General features: G+C 43.8%; 1 protein-coding gene across 2 annotated transcripts in view; it reads left to right on the top strand.

The window, feature by feature from the left end:
- The first annotated feature begins 477 nt into the window (after positions 1-477).
- Positions 478-19,144, top strand: part of ZCCHC7 (zinc finger CCHC-type containing 7) — a 115,788-nt gene continuing 97,121 nt past the window's right edge. The window contains exons 1-5 of one of the 2 annotated variants that reach the window (XM_062018349.1): positions 478-500; positions 1,477-1,516; positions 3,233-3,351; positions 8,139-8,191; positions 8,444-9,126. In XM_062018349.1, coding sequence (XP_061874333.1) covers positions 8,445-9,126 — 682 coding nt within the window. In that variant the 5' untranslated portion in view covers positions 478-500; positions 1,477-1,516; positions 3,233-3,351; positions 8,139-8,191; position 8,444. The remainder of the gene's footprint in view (positions 501-1,476; positions 1,517-3,232; positions 3,352-8,138; positions 8,192-8,443; positions 9,127-19,144) is intronic. The other variant, XM_062018348.1, reaches the window with a different exon arrangement.

The following is a 19,144-nucleotide window of genomic DNA, read 5'->3' as shown; positions in this document are numbered from 1 at the left end:
ACCCGTGACTCTCCTCCCTTAGCCTCGCTCTTTCTTGTCCATCGCTGGGGCTTGCTGCGGGGCTGGAAGCGGAAATCGCTCCGAAAGCCTCGGGTAGAGTAACGCACCCAATCCACGGCATTTTCTCCTCAATGCCGAGCTGCCACCACACATCCACAGACACCCAAGCACGGAGCCGCCCCCCGCCGCCCCGCTCCAGGCCCGGCCTCGGCTCCGAGCTGCGGCCAGCGGCGGCGTTGCCCGGTGGGCACGATCCGCCGCCGCCGCGGCCATCGCCGGCCGTGAGGAGCCCGGGGGAAGGCGGCGGGGGCGTCGCACCGGCTCCCGCGGCCCAGCCCCAGCCGCAGCCGCAGCCCGGGGGCGGCGCGAGGCGCGGGGCGGGGCCGGGGCTCCGGGGGCCTCGCGCGCGCGCGTGACGGCGGCGGGGCCGGAAGCACGCGGCCGGCGGGGCGGGGCGCGCGCCGCCACTTCCCGCTCGGCGTGTCCCGGCGCGGCCGGCAGTGAGTACGGGAGCGGCGCCGGCACTGCCCGCCCGCGGCCCCCTACCCCGCACCCTCCCCCGGCCCTGCCCGACCTCCCCCCGCGGCCTCTGCCGCTGCCGCCTCCCCTGCCCGGCCCCGGGCTTCCCCGCTCCGGCAGAGCCGCCTCCCGGCTCCCTGCCCCGGCGGCCAGTTCTTCCTGACGGCCCGTCCGGGCCTCGGCCCCTCAGCCCCGGGACGGTCGGGCGCGCTGCTGCCCGAGCGTCTGCACCCCGGCCGGCTGCCGCGGAGCCCCTCCGCCTGCCGGTGAAGTCTGCGCGGCTCTGGCCCGCGCTGCCGGAGTGCCCGCGGCAGTCCCTGCCTGAGTGCCCGTCCTGGTGCGGCCTGCCCCGGCGGCCCGGCCTGCCCCCAGCGCGGAGTGCGGTGCCTGTGCGTGCCCGGCGGAGCTCCGCAGGGGCGGCCCGCGGAGCTGGCAGGGCGCTGTCCGCTGTAGCGGTGCGGGCATCGACCGTGCCAAGCACCATAAATTCGTAACCTCCTTGCCATTAAACAGATGTGCGAGTCACTGCCTTAGTGTCGTTTGTCTCCGGCTGCAGCGTGTCCCAGTCCTCGGCCGCACCCCGGGAACGGGCGCAGGTCCCATCACCGGCGGCTTCCAGCTGGGCCGCGGAGCTGCCGAGGGGCCTGCGCCGGACAGAAGGGAGTCTGTGCCCTTACTGCCTCGTCTGGACGCGGTGCCCCGTGTGCCATAACTGTCAGCGGTGTGCGCCTGAACAGACTCCTTGTTTCACTCACGTTTGCAAGCCCAGATACACGGGATTTGTTTTCCTGTCACCCTGGCACAGCAGTGTTAGGGTCACCAAAACAAATTCAGCCTTGATCTAAAGAAAAGCAAATGTTGGCACAGTTGCTGTTAAGCACAATACTGAAGGTTGCTAAGAGGATACAGTCTTCTAACTGGCTTGAAGTAAACTTGCACTGTTTTGTTATTTTCCAGGGTTTGGGTGTGGAAGATATATTCCTGTGATCTCCTAAAGGTATATCTTGTCACTGGAAAAACATTTACCTCTTCTTCAAAGCTCTTCTTTCTCCTTTACACTTATTTGCACTGTATTTAAGGAAAATGTAGAAAAGACAAACAAAGAGCAAATCAACATACGAATGAGTTTGACATCTCAACATTGGGCAACTCAGGTTATCCTTGGAAGAAATGAGTGACAAGGCTGATCAAAAAAATGGCTAGTAGCAGATGACACTGTTCTATGAGCTTTACAGTGCTGATTACCTTTTGGCTACTTGAAACTGGGACAACAGATACAGTATGTACTTGTTTGCTTTGTGAAAACCAAGGGAGTGGCTGCCCTGGAATCTACCTCATGACAGTTTTAAGTGTCTCACTGTGAGGATATTTGTACTTTGGATTGAGAACATCGGTGTGGGGAGCGAAGCCAGGTGTCTGATGGCTGTGTGTCTCACTTTCCTGTGCAGTAGAGCCTGATGGTGGGATTATGTCTTGTCTTTACCTTCTAAGGCAGCAAAGAATACATCTATTGGTGGATTTTCAATGTGCCCTTTGTCATAAAGTGCTAGAATTGACATTACTGCAAAGATCAAGCAGGGAGCAAGAGAAAAGATAGAAATATTTAGAATTCTCTGGTGGTGGTGGGAATACCATGCTTCTCATTGGTTTTTTGTTTGTTTGAAGTTAAGCAGAATGTATATTTCAAATGGCAAGAGAAAGATAGGAAAAGGTTACTGAGTGAGCTCTGGAAGATGTTAGGAGTTGAAAAAGTTGAGAGCTGCAGTGTGAAGTTAAGCAGAGGAAAGGAGGAGCCAGTACAGAGAAACAAAGCACATAAAGCAGGGCTGGCCTGGGCACCTTACTGGCACTTATACAAAGTGAAGGCTTTTATGCAAGGGGCCTTTTTAATCAAGTGAGGGGTGTCAGAATTTTAATGGACTAGAAGAAAAGTGCTGGCAAACAGTCTTGGGAAATGGTCTGGGAAAATCTCTTGCCACTTCAAACTATATCCACCTGGAGTTTTGTTCAGAAATAGTTAAAAGAAATTCAGATAACTGTGATTTTTAAATTTTGTTTTAACAGCAGTAGCCCTTCACTGAACTGTTCTTACTTAGGGCCTACCAGTCAGGTATTTTTGAGGAAAGTTGTGCTCTGGCTTCAGGTAGGAAGTGATTCCTCTTGATGAAGGGACCAGCTTCTCCTGTGGTCTAGACTTTGAAGTTCAGGGTTTTTTTTCAAGGTAAGGCAGACCAGTTCCAAAGAATGATGAGTCATTGTGTTATGCTCTCTGCAGCCTGTCAAATCAGCTTGTCTTTACAGGACTGTTCTTTCTAATGTGGTTTTCACACTCAGACATGAGGGATGTCTTTGTCATAGCCGAGCTAGTAGCAAAAAGGATGATTGCCTGTAGTCTGAACATTTCATTGGTGAAAGGAAATCTAAGTTGCTGAAGACTGGCAGTCAGATATGTCTTTCTCTGTTTGAGTGTCACTCTGATTACAATAAGCAACTGCTTCTCTTTGACAATCTGAAAACCAGCAAAACTCCATCAAGCTCCTCTTCTCTTTCCTAGATGCAGTGTTTTTATTTGCTTTGATGTCAAATACCTGAATCAGGTGTTTCTCAGTTTGTGATGAAGAGCTATTGCCTCAGTTTGGGGATGGTGAGCAGTGGAACTAGATATCTTGAGGCTGCATTGTGATGCTGATGATTGATGTTTCTTGTTTCCCAGTCACCTGTCAAACGTGCTGAGCAAGAGGGAGAACCTTTCTTTATTCCAGTTGTGCATGGACTGGAGAGGAGGAGGAAGCAGCATTGTTTGACCTGAGCTTCTCAGGAGGACGAATCAAAGTAAGTATAGTGCCCTACTGCCTCTTCATACTCGTGTCTTCATTTTGAAGTGTCTATGAGTCAGCACCTTGGCCTCTCTTTGGGGTTTGTGATCCAGAAGTCTTGTTTAGTTGCATTGTTTCAGCAATGGTCATATACTTACTTTGTATGACTTTATCATGCAGGTGATAGAATGGGGAGGGAAGAATGTTTGAATTAAGCTGGCTTTTCAAATGTCATTAAAACTGCTTCAAGAGGATTGTTTTATTTCTTTTATTACTGCAGATCTCTCTTCTCATTTCCTGTAACCACAGATTAATATTTTAAATGTGCTGGATTTGAGCCAGCTCTGCTTGTATTCTTACCCTGTGGATGGGAATAGGGTAAGGGTATGAAAGGGTGACCCCACAGAAAGTTGAGAGAAATGTCCTGGTTTAACTCCAGCCAGCAGCTGAGCACCCTGCAGCTGCTCACTCACTCCTCACCCTCCCAGTGGGATGGGGAGGAGAATTGGGGAAAAAAGTAAAACTCACTGTCATGGTTTGGCCCAGCTAGCACAGAAGCATGACAGTCACTCACTCGGTACCCCCATTCACCCCCACCCTCGTTAGGATGGTGGAGGCCCCAGTGAAATGGGAGTAAAAAGATAAGCAAAGTTGTTGTGGATTCAGACAAGGGCAGGGAGGTTTCACTGCCAATTATGGTTCTGGGCAAAACAGACTCCAGTACTCAACTTAGAGAGGAAAGTAGGAAAGTTTGTTCTACAAGAAACAGAACGGAATGAAAGCCAAAAGGGAGCAGGATGATGAGAAAATTACAACCAGCACTTTAAGTTCTCCCTCCCCCCAGCTCATTGCTCCCGATATCTCTACCTCCTCCCCACTCAACAGCTCAGGGGGGGCAGGGAATGGGGGATGTGGTCCGTCTCTCACAGATGGGCTCTGCTGCTTCTCTCTGCTCAGATGAGAACTCCTGGCATTCTTCCCCTGCTCCAATACGAGGTCCCTTCCACAGAACACAGTCCTTAACAAACTTCTCTGTTTTTTCCCAGCAGCTGCGGCTTCTGCCGATACAGGGTCCCTCACATGGGACACAGTCCTTGGTTAATATCTCTGGCATGGATTCTTCCCCACAGTTGCAGTTTCTGCAGATACAGGGTCCCTCCCTTGGGACGTGGCCTTTCTGGGCATAAGTTCAATGAGCTGCTTTGTCGTGGGTTCCTCCCCACAGTTACAGCTTCTGTGAATATTGGGTCCCTACCACAGGACACAGCCTCCTCCAGCCATAGTCACTGCCCCTGGCACAGGGTCTTCTTTATCAAAATGAGTCTCTGCACCTGGTCTGGGATCTTTAGCAAGATGACTCTCTGCCCACGATGCGGTGGTTTTTAATGAAATGCAAATAAATCTCAGCTTCACCAGTTCTCTCCACAGAATGCAGGGGAGTCTCTGCTCCAGCACACGTCCTCCTCTCTTTCCTCACTGACCTTGGAGTCTGTGTGGTTGTTTCTCTCACTCTTCCCACTCCTTGCACCACTACCAGCTGGAGAAGAAGGGACGGAAGAAGGAAGAAGCCTCCTCTTCCGGCTTCTTCTTAAAAAGTGATCGTGGAGGTGTCTAATTGGCTCAGCCCCAGCAGTGGGTCTGTCTCAGAGCTGGGGAGAGTTTGAGTAATTTCTTATAAGAACCATCTTTATAGCCTCTTCCCCCTTACCAAAAAGGTTTCATGTCAAACCATGACACTCACATGTTGAGATGAGAACAGTTTACTAACTAAAATGAATTCAAATATAATGATAGAAATAATATTAATAAATATTAAATAGTAATGAAAATAAATATAACAAAGAGAAATAAAATCCAAGAAAAGACAAATGATGCTCTATGCAGTTGCTCACCACTCGCTGACTGACGCCCAAGCAACGATCCACCCACCAAGCCAGATCCCTCCGCTTTGTATGCTGGGCGTGACATCCTGTGGTATCCAATAGCACTGTGGGAAGTTCGGGTCAGCTGTCCTAGCTGTACTCTCTCTCAGCTTCTTGTACACCTGCTTGCCAGCAGGATCTGGGAAACTGAGAAATGCTAAACTCAAGATGTGCACTAATTAGCAACAACTAAAACATCAGTGTATTATCACCATTATCTTCACACTAAATCCAAGACACAGCCCTCTACCAGCTACTAGGAAGAAAATTAACTCTGTCCCAGCCAAAACTACAACACATGTTTTAAGTATGAGTATTTGGTCTGTCAGGTGCTTTTGGCCAGAGTTTTACTTTGGCCCACTATCAATGGCATCGGAACCTAAATATTGGTATAAAATAGATTTATTGTTTTCTGTTATCACCAAGTTCTGACCACATTCTTTCATATTGTACTGAAGATAATGGATAAAATAGTTACCTAAAAACATGGATAAGAAGGGCAGAGTCTAGCAGATCCAGGCTGTTGCTACATGCATTGTACTGCTAAGCAGAGTTCTGTGTTGGCAGATGTAAAAGTTTCCAGGAGGTTGTAGTTGCTGTGTGGATAGGACAGCTTTTAAAACAGATTCTATAAGCTCCACTTGTTAAGTTTTAGTACTGTGCTTGTAGGTTAGAAACCAACTTTAATGTATTACAAGGTAGCATACCTGAGTATGTATGTGAATGAGTAAGATTCTGGTTGTCTTTGGATGTGATCTCAGCTGATGAAGACCAAAGTGTTTTTTTAGCTGTGAAGATGAGATGGAATTATGTAAACTGATCTACTGGAAGCCTAAACAGAAATGAGTACAACGTATGGATTATCCTTCCTGCTTTTGTGCTCATGTCTTGCATGGTCTTATTTTGCTTATTTTGTGGGAAAAAGTGTTTTCATCTTTAGTTTGACTTCTGGTATAACAGAAATACAAATGAGGTCATATGTACCATGATCAAGGCAGGACTTTTGCAGGGTGTGCACAGGAAGCTGTCATAACGAGAGCCTTTGGGTTCTTTAAATACCATAATTGCACAAATTACTACTGTACAAAGCTTCTGAATCTGATTTTTTTTACTTGTGTATCAGTATGTCAATTTAAACAATACCATGCAACTTCCTTCCACTGTTAAAAAAAAACAGTCTGACAGTTTCCATGTCTAAAAAGGCTTCTTGTCTTCCCTAGAAGTGACTGTAACACAGAAATATAGACTTTTCAGGGAAAGTTTCCCCTTTCCTCTTCTTCAGGTATGATATAGTCATGTAAATGAAACAATGTATCCTGGGAATTAGGCAAAGTTACTTTAGAATGTCTTTGGATCTCCCATCTTGCTAGGGAGTAGGCAGTGAACTGTAGAGACATTTGCCATTGGGTTGGGATGGCAGGATAGCTCAGGAAGAAAGAAACCTCTGGTAATTGTTTCATCCAGCTCCCTTGACTTGAAGCATGGTGACTTAGACCAGTTTGCTCAGGGTCATGTCCAGCAGGGTTTTGAACATCTTCAAGGATGAGGCTTCACAGCCTTTCTGGGCCACAGAGTGAAATATAAAGGGTTTTTTTTCTTATGTCTAAGTGGAATTTCCTGTACTTTTTATATTTTTTTATGTCTACTGTCTGTCATCGTGTTACTGTCACTACTTGGAAGAGTTTGGCTCTGTCTTACTTACTCCCCAAGCCTCATCAGGTATTTATGTACATTCATAAGACCCCTCCGAGCCTCCTCTTCTTGAGGATGAACAGCCCCAGCTGTCTCAGCCTGGCTTTATATGACATATGCTCCAATTCCTTAGTTGTTTTAGTGGCCCTTCTGTGCACTCCGTCCAATATGTCCGTCATTTCTAGTACAGGAGACCCCAGAGCTGTACCCAGCGCTCCAGATGTGGTCCTGTGAGTGCTGACTAGAGCAGAAGGATAACCTCCCTCACCCTGGGGCAATGTTCTTCAGGAGTCTAGGATGTTTTTTTGTCTAGGGTGTAGTCAACTTGTCCCATCCCCACATCCTTTTTTTGCAAACCTTCTTTCCAGGCAATGGGCCCCCAGTGTGTCTCCTTCCCAGGTGCAGGACTTGGCATTTACTTTTGTTGACCTTCATAAGGGTATTCTCTTCCAACTTCTCCAGCCCATTGAGATGCTTCCAAATGGCAGCACAACTGTCTGGTGCATCAACCACTCCTCCCAATGTTGCATCATCTGCAAACTTGCTGAGAGTGTACTCGTCCCAACAGCCAGCTCTTATAGCCTGTCTAAAAAACAGTGTAGATGAGTACACGACAAGGGAAATTGGGACCTTAGTCCTAGATTCACCAAAAAAGGCATGGAAGGTTGTAGTGAATTACTGCCTAACTGGTGGCAGCACAGAGGTGTCATAGCTAATGTTGAGCTGAGCAGACGCTGTTTGCAAGTGTATCTTCCTCAGGTCTAAGAACATTTCTTCTGCATTTTCATGCCACTGTTACTCTGTTTATAAGCCCTGATGGGTCAACATGACATGCTACTTTGTATGAAGGCTGCAGGCTTTTATACTACCTTCAGGATTCTTTTTTTTTAATGCTACTTTCTGACCCGAGCTTGTGCAAAATGTGTCTGGGTGCTTCTGTATCATGGCCCCAGTACTTGTCACAGAGTTAAATCCTGACGTGCCAGTTCAGGTGGCTCTGCAGCCCAAGTGTAGATAGGCTCCAAGTTACTTCTGTCAGATATTGCTGAATGTTCCTTCTCTGCTCTGTCAGGTATGTATACCAGATATTACTTAGTAAAGCGAGGTGCAAAGTATCCAGAATGAATACTATTGGATGGAATGATCAAAACTCACATTCAGACACTTATTTGGCTCCTGATGCATGCAGGTGCCCTGGTTTTGCACCCAAGATGGAGAGAACCTGTGAAAGCTGAGAGCACAGTAAGTTCAACTTTCAGATGCCAACATAGCTGAGGTTAAAGTAGTAGTTAAGATTAAAGCAAACTTTTGCTGTTTCATATTTGTGCACTGATTTTTGAGGTTGTTAAGCCTCCTTAAAGTATAGCTCTATGACTAACTAGCAATTTGAAAAAGTCCAAAGGAGTCATTTTAAAGGTGGTTTTGGACATAAATTCATGACAAGTCTGATATAATATTTTTGGGTTTTGTTGATGCAAACTATTTCATTTCCAGAATGTTTGTTGGTTATGAAGATGATGATGATACTGACGTGTATGAAGATGAACTTTATCATGAGGAGTCATCCAGTGAGCAGAGCATTGATAGTGAGGTGGAATTTCATCTCTACAGCCAGATCCACTATTCCCAAAATCTTGGAGAAATCAGCACGCTGGAAATGGATGAAGAAGCTGATGTTTCGAAAATCACAAGTCATAGCTCAGTTCTAAATGAGAAACAAGACAAAAAAATCACTGAATCTGTTGGTCATGATATTCTGCTTTCACATGACCCTGAAGTCATTGTCTTGTCTGATACACCAGATGAAGACAGTGTTTACAAAAGCAAAACAAAGAAGTCATCAAGCTCTTCAGGTCAAGTTAAAGCACGTATCCATCCAGGATCTTCCACACCAAGTCACACTGAAGCTACTGGATGTTATACCCCTTATGCTGCTGGATCAGGCAGAGACATTTCAAGGCATAAGAAAAGCACTAGTGGGAAACTTAGCCCAGTTAGTTCTGCTAGAGGTGATGCCATCCAAGATGTGCTGGTAATAGAGGATAGCTCAGAAGAGGAGAGCTTCATATCTGAAAGTGATAATGTTGAGAGCTGGATGCTTTTGGGAGCTGATACAGATGACAGAGATGAAGATATAATCTTGAACCTGGAAGGCTGTGCAACTCCTGTCAGTGAAGGTTAGTACTCTTTTTTTTTTAATCACATTTTTATTCTTCTGTGTGTTAGAGGAATTGTCCACAACAATACTGATGTAAATGTTTGCAAAGAAAGATAAACAGAAAGCAAATTGTAGCACATAATGATGTCTGCAAAACTGTGATGAAGAAAAGGGACACTTATTTATCCTATTTCAAAACTGTTATTTCAGTAGTGTCATGTGTAGAAGTGTCTAGAAGTAATATCAGAATCATTCATACTGTGAACGTTCCAATTTAACTATGTATTTTGTATTCCTATATAAGAAGTTGTGGGCGAAAAGAGGAGTGAAGTACAGAGTGAGTGTAACCTCATTGCCCGTCAGTAGTGCAGACACCAGTGCTTGGAAGGCTTTGCTGTATGTTAGACAAGGGAAGTTTCAACTTGAGAAGGGGATAGGTGAACTGTAACAGAAGGAAGCAAGGGATAGACAGAAGACCTAGGATTCTGAGCTGGTTCCTCTTCCTGAAGCAGTTTCTGTAGCCACTCCATCAGGGCTCTGGCAGTTTGGGATGTTGATCTTAAATTTGCTGTAACTTCTTGTATAGATTCTGTGTGGAATAATTCAGAGTGATAAGAATGAGATTTAGCATTTTGGTACTTTGCAAACTGTTCCTCAACACCGTGGTGCAGAAAGTTAGTAAATGTGACAAGTAGCAGGACAGATTTTAGGTACGTGTTTGTAATAATCATAGAATCATAGAATGGTAGGGGTTGGAAGGGACTCATGTAATAAATACTTTGTCACCAGCAACTAAAAAATCTGTTAGTCAGACATGCTTTATTATTGCCCACTGGATTCCCGAAGCACAAAGATCATTTCCAGACACAGCGTCCCCTGCCAGCCTGAGAGAAAACATCACATCAAAAGGCTGCTTTACTGGCAAAGGATATAGCCACATCAGCTGCAGCACTGAGGACCTTTGCAAGACTTTTATTTTTTCCTTTAATTAAAAAAAATGTTTAGCATAATTTTGCTTGGAGCACACGTAAATGAGGTGGTTTTGGGTGCAGGGAAATTAAGTTTTCTGCAGCACTGATCTGAAGGCTGAAGCTAGGTAAGTTTTTCCTCAGGGTGGCTGCATGAACAGTGCAGCTCTTCATGTGCTGTAACTAAGCAGTTTGAAAGGGGAAAGCTGAGAAATTCTTTGCCTTCTTTTCTGGTAAAACACCTGTTTCTTGCCTGTAAATATTCAGTAACTTTTTGTTTACAGTTTTTCTTGTGATGTTTTTTGCATAGCTATCCACAGGCCATTGCTAAACAGATCATCATTTGCACTGGATCTCAGATGATTGGAGATTTAAGAAATGCTTTTCTATTACCAGTGTAGTGCCAGCAGAGTGGCAGAACATTCAGTTGGCATGCCAGAATGTGCCAGACACATTATATTTGGAATTTATGTATTTTTTCCTCCCTATAAATCTTTAAAAATGCCATTTTTAAGCATTAAGTGGAGGTTACTAAATTTCGTTAATATCTTTCAGTTTGTGTTTTCATATCCGTTTCTTTGAAAACAGAGGTAATCTACTTGTCTTTTTCTGAAATTGTTGTGCCTCTTAGAGAGTGCATGTTGGGTCCCATACAGTGACTGCTGTAAGAGTAATACAGTTTACGTATGGGACAGTTAATACATTTTCTGGGTAGCCTCTATTTTTCTTGTAGCTACTGGGCAGGCAAATGACCTGGAACTAGATTTCTTTTTTTCAGTTTGCTCTTTGTATCTCTTCAGATTTACATACTAAAATTGCAATGGTAGTGCTAAAGATTACCCTAAAAAACAGGATAGAAAAACATTTAAACAATGTTTGAGACTGTAAGTATAATTCAAAGTTATAGGTACACATTTTGTGACACGTTCTCTAATTAATTTATTGGAGTGATTATGCTTACTGCATGTAACATGAAAATTGGTGTCTTCATTCTTTGTGCTATTCTAGTGAAGGTGTGCCAGTGCTAATTGAGAGAGGCTTTTACAAGTCAGTACAGGAGGTTAATATGAGGAGACAGTTTTGCTAACTTATCATAGATGTTGACAGCAAGCAGGCCACATGCAAAGCAGGCAACAGAAGCAGAATTTTCCTGCCCTACATAAACTTCTCACACTGTTCAGAACTAAAATAGTTTCATTTAATGTAGGTGATGTAAACATGTTTTGAGACACTTGAATGGGAAGTCAAAGACAGCCAAAAACACAAGAGGTTCATAAACATAGCTGTCCTGCTCCTGCTCTGATTTTTGTTCTCAAAGCTACCTCAGAACCTCCTCAAAACCCTTTCTTGTGATTTGCCTCACATCAGTGGTGGTTTTGACAGCAGCAGCCTCATGCCTGGAGATGTGGGACGTATGGAATGTGTATCAGGCACAGCCCATTGGGAGCAGGTGCTCGTTGCAGACGAACATATCTTCATTCTAGCTTTTGCCTTCTGTTTATGTACAACTTTACATAAAGTCTTAAACTTTGTGCGTTTCTTCCAACTATGAGCATGTTAATGCTGATCCATTTGACTGTACTGTACACAATGGGCAGAACATAGGCCTGTGCTCTGGTCAAACTCCTGGTTCTCGGATGGTCATGTCTGAAATTCCAGTGAATGTTATTCAGGTAGTTCAAGCGTGTAAAACTTTCTGTTTTGCATCACCGTAGGTATGGTGATGGGGAGGCAAAGACATGGACATAAAGCAAATTACTGCTGTACATATGTGTGTTATCTAATGAAAAGACAAAACATAATCAAAATAGTTTTAGGGAACAAAAGCCATAAATCTTCCTAATGTAATGTAATCACAAGTTGTTTATTGAGCTTACATAGCATCCTATCTCCAATTCTGTAAACAAGTTCTTTGCTGAAGTGAAAACATAACATTTTCAGTCCAAAGGAAGAAAAAAATAGATGTGTTTGCAAATGATCCTCTCACAGATATTTTCTGCTAGTTCATTTAATTTATTTTGAGGTGTGTGCTGTTCTCTTTTCAGAGTTTCTAAAGAACAAGGTCAAGTATTTAGATGATTATGTATGTATGTAAAGTATGTAAATTACTATATTAGGGCTGATGGTATCAATAAGGGTGAAGAATGTAGTGACTGGTGAAGCCTTGCCTTTTTTATTCTCCCCTGAAACTGCTGGTGACTGTGTAAATGGGATAGACCTCCCATGTCAGTATAGTGGTATCTAGTATCCAGTTTGCTTCACACTAAAAAGGTAACTGTAACATGAACAATTCTCTGACTATGAGAGTAGTCAGTTGCATCAGTCATTTGATGAGTCTATTTCTGTGTCTGAATCCCTGAAGTAGAGATGGTGAGGTTTCACTGGAGTCAGAAATAACTCCTCCAGGAAAGGAATAAGGCATATGTCCTCATTCTGATAACTCCTCCACATCTTACCTGCCTGCCCTGCTCTTGTCTAGCAGCCTTATTATTTTTAATATTCCCTATAAACAAATAATGCTTTCCTTCAGTGCACAGAATCTTCTTCCCATACAGCCTTTGACCTTCAGTTACTACCAGTTGCTGTGATGGAGAGACGTGTCCTTTTGCCTTAGGAACTGCACTTTGGTTCCTGATAGTAAATCAAGATTCACCTGTACCCTTCTGTCTTCAGCTGACATCTTGAAAGTTGTGGCTCATCCACAAACACTGCTGTTCAGGCTACAGCTGAAAACTTTTCCCCCCTTTCCTGCCCTCTTTCCGAAGGGATTTATAACCTTTTAATTTTTTCTTATCTATTAGCATGTTAAGCAACACTGTGTTTGTGCCTATATTTCACGTCTTTTCATCGTGTGTTTGCTGGTTTCTAGGCACACACAGCTGATTTGCAACCTTGCACTAATTGAGGTATGAAGGTAAGTGCTGGCTTTCTTGTTTCACAGAGGGAGATATCAGGGAAAGCACTTATTTTGACTGTGATGACTCTGTCCTCTCTGACTTTCTTTTCCTGCAATGAGATTGTGCATAGCTTGTAAAAGAAGCAGTCACCTGAATTGCAGATAGTTGACCAAGACAAAATCCAGTGACCACGTACTTCTCTGTGTGTTACTTGTCCCCACCTGGTCACCTATGAGTTTCCTTGCATGGCTTTTGGAAAAGTGCAGGCTGCTGCTTGTTACTCTGTGCAAAGGTCCTACATGCTTCAAGTGGTCTTTAAAAAATGGATAGTTCAGCAAATGTAGGTCTTTGGTATGATTTACCTGAGTTTTTAAATGTTTAAGGTCCAGAAGAAAGTGTGCAAAGAGAATGGTAACAAACCATATACGAAATGTAGTGAACTCATTTTTAGTGTCAGAGAGTTTCCAGGTCTTTAAAGGCAGGTTTTCCCCTCCGACTCTTTTCCTCCAGTTTGCAATGAGAGTATATATGATAAGAACCTTAATCTCCTGTAGTTGGAAGTCTTTTGTCCATTCCTTCATTAAAAGCTTCCTTTTAACGTATTTCCTCTCCCATGTGTAGCTGCAATCCTAATCTCTGGGGGTTTTTTTTGTCCCCTTGTGGCTTTTGGAAAGACAGCTTTAAAAGCTGCAGCATTGATGTCCAGCCACTAAGGGGTACAAAAAACAATTTATATTCTCCCTATCTCATCCTTTGCCCACCCAGTACCTTTCTTAGAGACAATCAGCTAATGTGATGGCACTCTGGGCTTCGTGGGTTTGTGGAGTGTGGTGTGTATAGTTGTGTTTGAATCTAAAGTTTCTATAAAACAGCACATATATTCTGTGCTCTGCTGGTCTCCCAGAGAGGGAATGGTTGTCCTTCTGGTTTGGTTTTTTTTTTTAGTAGCACAGCAGTGAGGCTTTTACAAGATCTTTGCTACTTCTGGCACAAAAAAATTGTTTAAAAACTAACAGCCGCTGGCTCTGGATCTGCCCGTTCAAACACCCTTTGTGGTTACTGCTCCACAGCCTGAAACCCTCTTCAGAAGCCCCGGTGCAGCCTCCTCAGCAGCCCTGTCCACATTTTTGTGACAGTTACAGACAGTGACAGGATGTGCAATGGTTTGAGTGATTCCCATGTGTGCTGCTCAGCGCAGCTGCTGCGCAGGGGGTCCCAGAGGGTCCTTCCCTCTGCAGGAGCAGCTCTCGGACCAGGGACCAGCTCAGCTGGAGCTCATTCCAGCTCTGGGACACAAAGAGGCTCTCTGCCAAGGATGACACTGTGCTTTTATTTAAGTATTTTGTTCAAGGCTGGTGTAGAGGCTGTACTTCGTGTAGCTTTGCTCCGGTGGTAACCCCAGACAAACGGAGAGCAGAAGACTCTGAGCAGAAAGCACCAAACTCAGCTGAGGCTTATGGGATGTTGTGAGATGTATTAAAATCTATTTATCACATCATCCTGTAGCTATCTTAATAGATAAGTAATTTTTGTGTTTCCTAAAGGGTTGACTCCTGAAATGTGGTAAAATAAAAGTGGTTTTGACCTTCTCTGTTGACAGTAGTTAAGAAAGGAAGCCAGCATTCAAGAGGTAAATCATTTCGCTTGAGGCACCAGATTTTATGTCAAGTTTGCATTTACTGTCCTTTAAAACTGCCTTGTACAAAAAGAAACAGTGAACATAAAGTGCAAGTTAGTATTTCAAAAATTTTTTCAGCTTTCTATTTTGGCATCCATTTCCATCTTGTTTTCCAGGTTTAGAGGGCTTTCTGTGTCCTAATTTTTATTGTTAGTAATCAAGTCTCTCATTTAGTAAAAAAAAACCTGTCGTAAAAGTACATCTGTAAAATGAAAAAGAGAAAAGTATTTGAATATTTAGTGAATGAAACCCTACAAAAATGCCTAAAATGGAAAAGAGATATTTGAAAGCATTTTAATTTTGCCTTTCCCCTAAAAAATAGCATAATGAGTTTTCTGTTCAGCCACAGTAATTAGAGCTAATGGGGTTAAAAATGGAAATAGCAGTCTCTGATAAATTCAGCATGTTGTTTTTTCTCTGTCGGCCATGCTCAAGAAGGAAATACCTTTTGTTAACTACCAGTGGTTTAATCGTCTTCTTCTGTATGTATGACTTAATTTTCTCTCAACTCTGTGTGACACTACAGAAACTATTCAAAAAACCTGACCACATCTGTATTTTTTTGTCACTGTACTGTTATTCAGATCCCTCAGTATATTTTTAAATGGTGAAAAGGTGTAAGCTTACTTCTAAAATGACCAAAAATTACAGTAAGTTATGTTTTCCTTCTTTAATTTTCTCTTGATAGATAGTTTCCAATGTAACCTTTGCTTGATACAGTACGTTTTTGTTCCCAGAGTCTTGGTATTTATAGCACCAACTTACTTTTTCTACAAAAAAGTCTACAAGAAATTTTTTAGTTTGTTAGGCTGCAGAAAAAGTGTTCAAAGAACCATACTTTTTGGATGCCTAAGCTATGGAATCACTTAATTTCAGCAAAAGTTGCTTTCAAAACTATAAAAGAGATTTCTTGGTGAAAATTAGTTTAGCAGTTAATTAATCTTTACTATTTGTACTTCATGTTTGTACTGCGTTTCTAGTGTGACTCGTGTAAAAACTTCAGGGTCACAAAAAAAACCAACCCAAAAGGCAAGGTTTTATCTCTAGGTAATTTTGTGTGGTGGTTCAAAGCACGCTACTGCACACAGAGCGCGGCTGCTCCACTCACTGTTGCCTCTTGGTGAGGCCAGGGAGGCTGCTGGGGCGCTGCACATCAGTGGCTGTGGCCACGTCACATTGACGGCAGCTCAGTGTCCTCTTTTGAGAGCTTGCCTTGGCCCACAGTGAAGCTGTCTTGTCTCCTTCAGGGAGGCCCATCACGGGCACTGGGCATCTGGAGGGGTTGACTGACAGAAAAGCAGGCAGGAAAGATATCTCAGTGTAAAATTAATGTGTGTTTGGAAGTAGCCTGTACTGAGAGTCGTGTTTGTGTGCGCCGGCAAGCCACGTGCACAGGACTGTGCTCTCTGTTGCCTGCTTGGCTTCCAGATGAGAGTGGGAGCCTGTGGTTCTTGGTCCTCCTGCCCAGCTGTGCCAATGCTGGGGCCCTACCAAGAGCCCTCTGCCACCTCAGCCCTTCCTGTGGCTGCCAGCCCTGTCCCTTCTTTAGCAGGAGGTTTGGACTAGATGATCTTTAAAGGTCACTTCCAATCCCTACCATTCTGTGATTCTCTCGAGCAGGGCCAGGCTAATGGGGCTGGGGCCTGTGTGCTTGTTGTCAGAAGGACAAACTGACGTAGTGGTGCCAGGTCGTGCCATCTGTGTGGTAAAGTGGGGGCTGATGTCACTGAGTTTGATTCTTGTGTGTTTGTGTGTGTGTTAAAACACTTTATCAGCTTGCTTTCCTCAGAACAGTGCCCTGCTGAACACGTGGGCTTTTCCTGTGATTTGGAGGATTTTCTTCTTGTTTGTGTTTGCTGGAACCTTAATGTTACTTAAATGTAGTAGGAGTGTTTTGTGCATGAGTTACTACAGCAGAATGCACCCTGGAGCAGTAATAAGCAGTGGGAATCCACCCACGGTTTTGAAGATACAGCACATGCATATGGATATTTTGATTAAAGAAAAAACCTTAATCTTCTTTCCTGTGTAATGTGGATACACTCAAATCTCTTGATTATTTAAGAAAAAAAAATTAATAAAACTAATAAAGTTCCTTTGCAAATCTGAAATGATCTAGACTAAGTGTACCTGCAACCTGAGCAGGCCCTTTTATCTGTACAGATTTCTGTGCTATTGTGGACCTTAGCTCTAATTTAAATTTCCCATGGCTTTGGATTGCTGACTAGGTTTTCTGCAAGAGTGCCCATGCTTACATGGTCATATATTCTGGGTGACTTTTGGTCTTTTTTTTCCTCTTTTTTTTTTTTTCTTCTGTTCCATTGATTGTTATAAGGAGAATTTTTTTCCCCTTCTGTCATCAGTTTGATCTTTCTTCCTTGTCTCTATTTCTTCGGATTTCTTATGGGTCGGGAAAATCTCTGATATTGTAATTGAATTTTTGAACACTGATGGGAAACTGATTTAATCCTTCTGAAGGAGAAGTTAATTTTTTTTCAGCAATGACAAATGCAATAGAGGACATACTAAAAACAAAGGATTTAAGGGCTTGAAAAAGAAAAAAAAGTGAAGTTTGAGTTGAGCAACAAAGGGATGTAAGTTATGCAGATATGTGTGTGGAATAAGCACAAGGAAAAAAGAGTGTATATTAATGAATTTTAAAATAGAATAAAACTCTAGAGAAGGACTGACAGGAGGAATACAAGGTTTATGATGTCTCTGCATGATTATAGTAGCACCTCATTGAAGTGGCTCTGTGCTTCAAAGCTGTGGGCAAAATTGACGTCCAGGGGGATGTAGAAGGGTGGCACATACTTGATTTTTTTTAACCCGTAGGCTGTTACTGACATGCTTCTGGAGAAACAGAGGCCTTTCTGCTACAGGGAACTTGCTCAGTTTCTTTTTGACATGGATGGGATTCGCTGTGAAGGTTTGAAGTGCAAGTGGGTTGAGCTGCTTCTCGTCAAAATGGGCACACATGCAGCACGTTAGGCAATTTGTTTCTTACTGAGTGATGTGGAAAACTTACACTGCAATAGCGTTACAGTGACCATTAATCTTGTGAGAGCTGGTATTCAATGGCACTTTTATTTTTTAATCTGGAGGATGTACAGCAGTAGATCCTTAGACTATTGTAATATCTGTGCATATGCAGGTGTGTGCACACAGTATCTGTAACACAAGCTAACGAGTCCTGGGGTTATAATGTTGGTTGCCTTTGTACTGTGTTAATGCCTGTAACTGATATTTACAGTATTCATACTGATGTATATTGTATATCTTTCGTGGCCGTATTTCTCATGTAATAATCCTCACCAAGCGATTTTGCCAGATGAGAAGTGTAGTGTCCATGGGTGGGAAGTTGGTGTGTTGTCAGCACACACCTTGTGCTGTTCCCCAGCCCTCAGTTACTGCCCTGTGCTCTAGGCTGAGCACAGTCCCGCTTTCACTCTGTTAATTGGCTGTACTGCTTCCTTCATAGTTTCCTATCTCCGCATGTAAATCAAAGAGAAAATCAGAGAAAATCTGGATGAGGGAGGTTTTTGTCAACAAGAACATGTCCAGTTGCCTGATGCTCACAAGGCCTCACGCTCTCAGGAAGCTCTTGGCACAGGCTCACCGCTCTCCTCCACAGTGCCAGGGAGCCGGCAGGAGCCCATCCTTCCTCAGGAGATAGGAGAGGGTAATGCTGGAGACCTCACAGGAGGTGCTGTGAGCTGCCCATCACCCAGCTCTGCTGAGGGGTTCCTGTTAGCCAAGGCACTTCCCATTAATGTGGCAGTTTTAGCAGTTGTATTTAGCATTTTGCTTTGTGCTGTTTCTTTTTGTGTGAAAACATTTTACATGAGGAGCATTTCCCATCCACCCGGCTCAACCTCTTCGCACTTTCTGTGATGGTGGTACTGATGATGGTTGTCTGTTTTCCCACTAATACTCTTGCTAACATCTCTGATTTTACATTGTATGCAACAGTGCCAAGTATCTCAAGTATGTCTTGGCAAATAATGACATCTTTAGAAGTGAGAAAATAAGAAAATAAAAGCTCTGTTAAGCTGGACTTCTTGTGGCGGGTAAGGTGATGTGTGGCTTACACTGTGGAGTGGCTTACACTATCCACATGCTGCAGAAAACCATGTGCATAGAACCGGCTGCCAAGATGTGTTTTGTCACCAGTTTGGTGCTTATTCTGTGAGGTCTTTGCTGTCTTTATACGGTGTCAGGTTTGATCCGTGGTGGTCATTTTTCTTCCATTTGACCACTTTTGAAGTGTGAATGAGGAGAATACGCTCATAGACACCAGGGAGGCCTGTTAGATACAGATTTTGGTGACAGTCACAAAGCAATTCTTTGCTCAGACAGTAGATTTATCTGCACCTTGTTGTTGCATCATGTTGCACAGGCTATTGTGGCATGCTTGTCCTTCCTCAGAGTCCTGAAGTGCCAGAAATGGTGAAGTCCCTGCCAGGCATCCTCAGTACTTAATAAATCTTCCCC

The sequence above is a fragment of the Colius striatus genome, chromosome Z, assembly GCF_028858725.1.
Source record: "Colius striatus isolate bColStr4 chromosome Z, bColStr4.1.hap1, whole genome shotgun sequence".
Classification (NCBI taxonomy): domain Eukaryota; kingdom Metazoa; phylum Chordata; class Aves; order Coliiformes; family Coliidae; genus Colius; species Colius striatus.
Note: the sequence above shows the minus strand (reverse complement) of the source record. Positions and strands in the feature narration are given on the sequence as shown.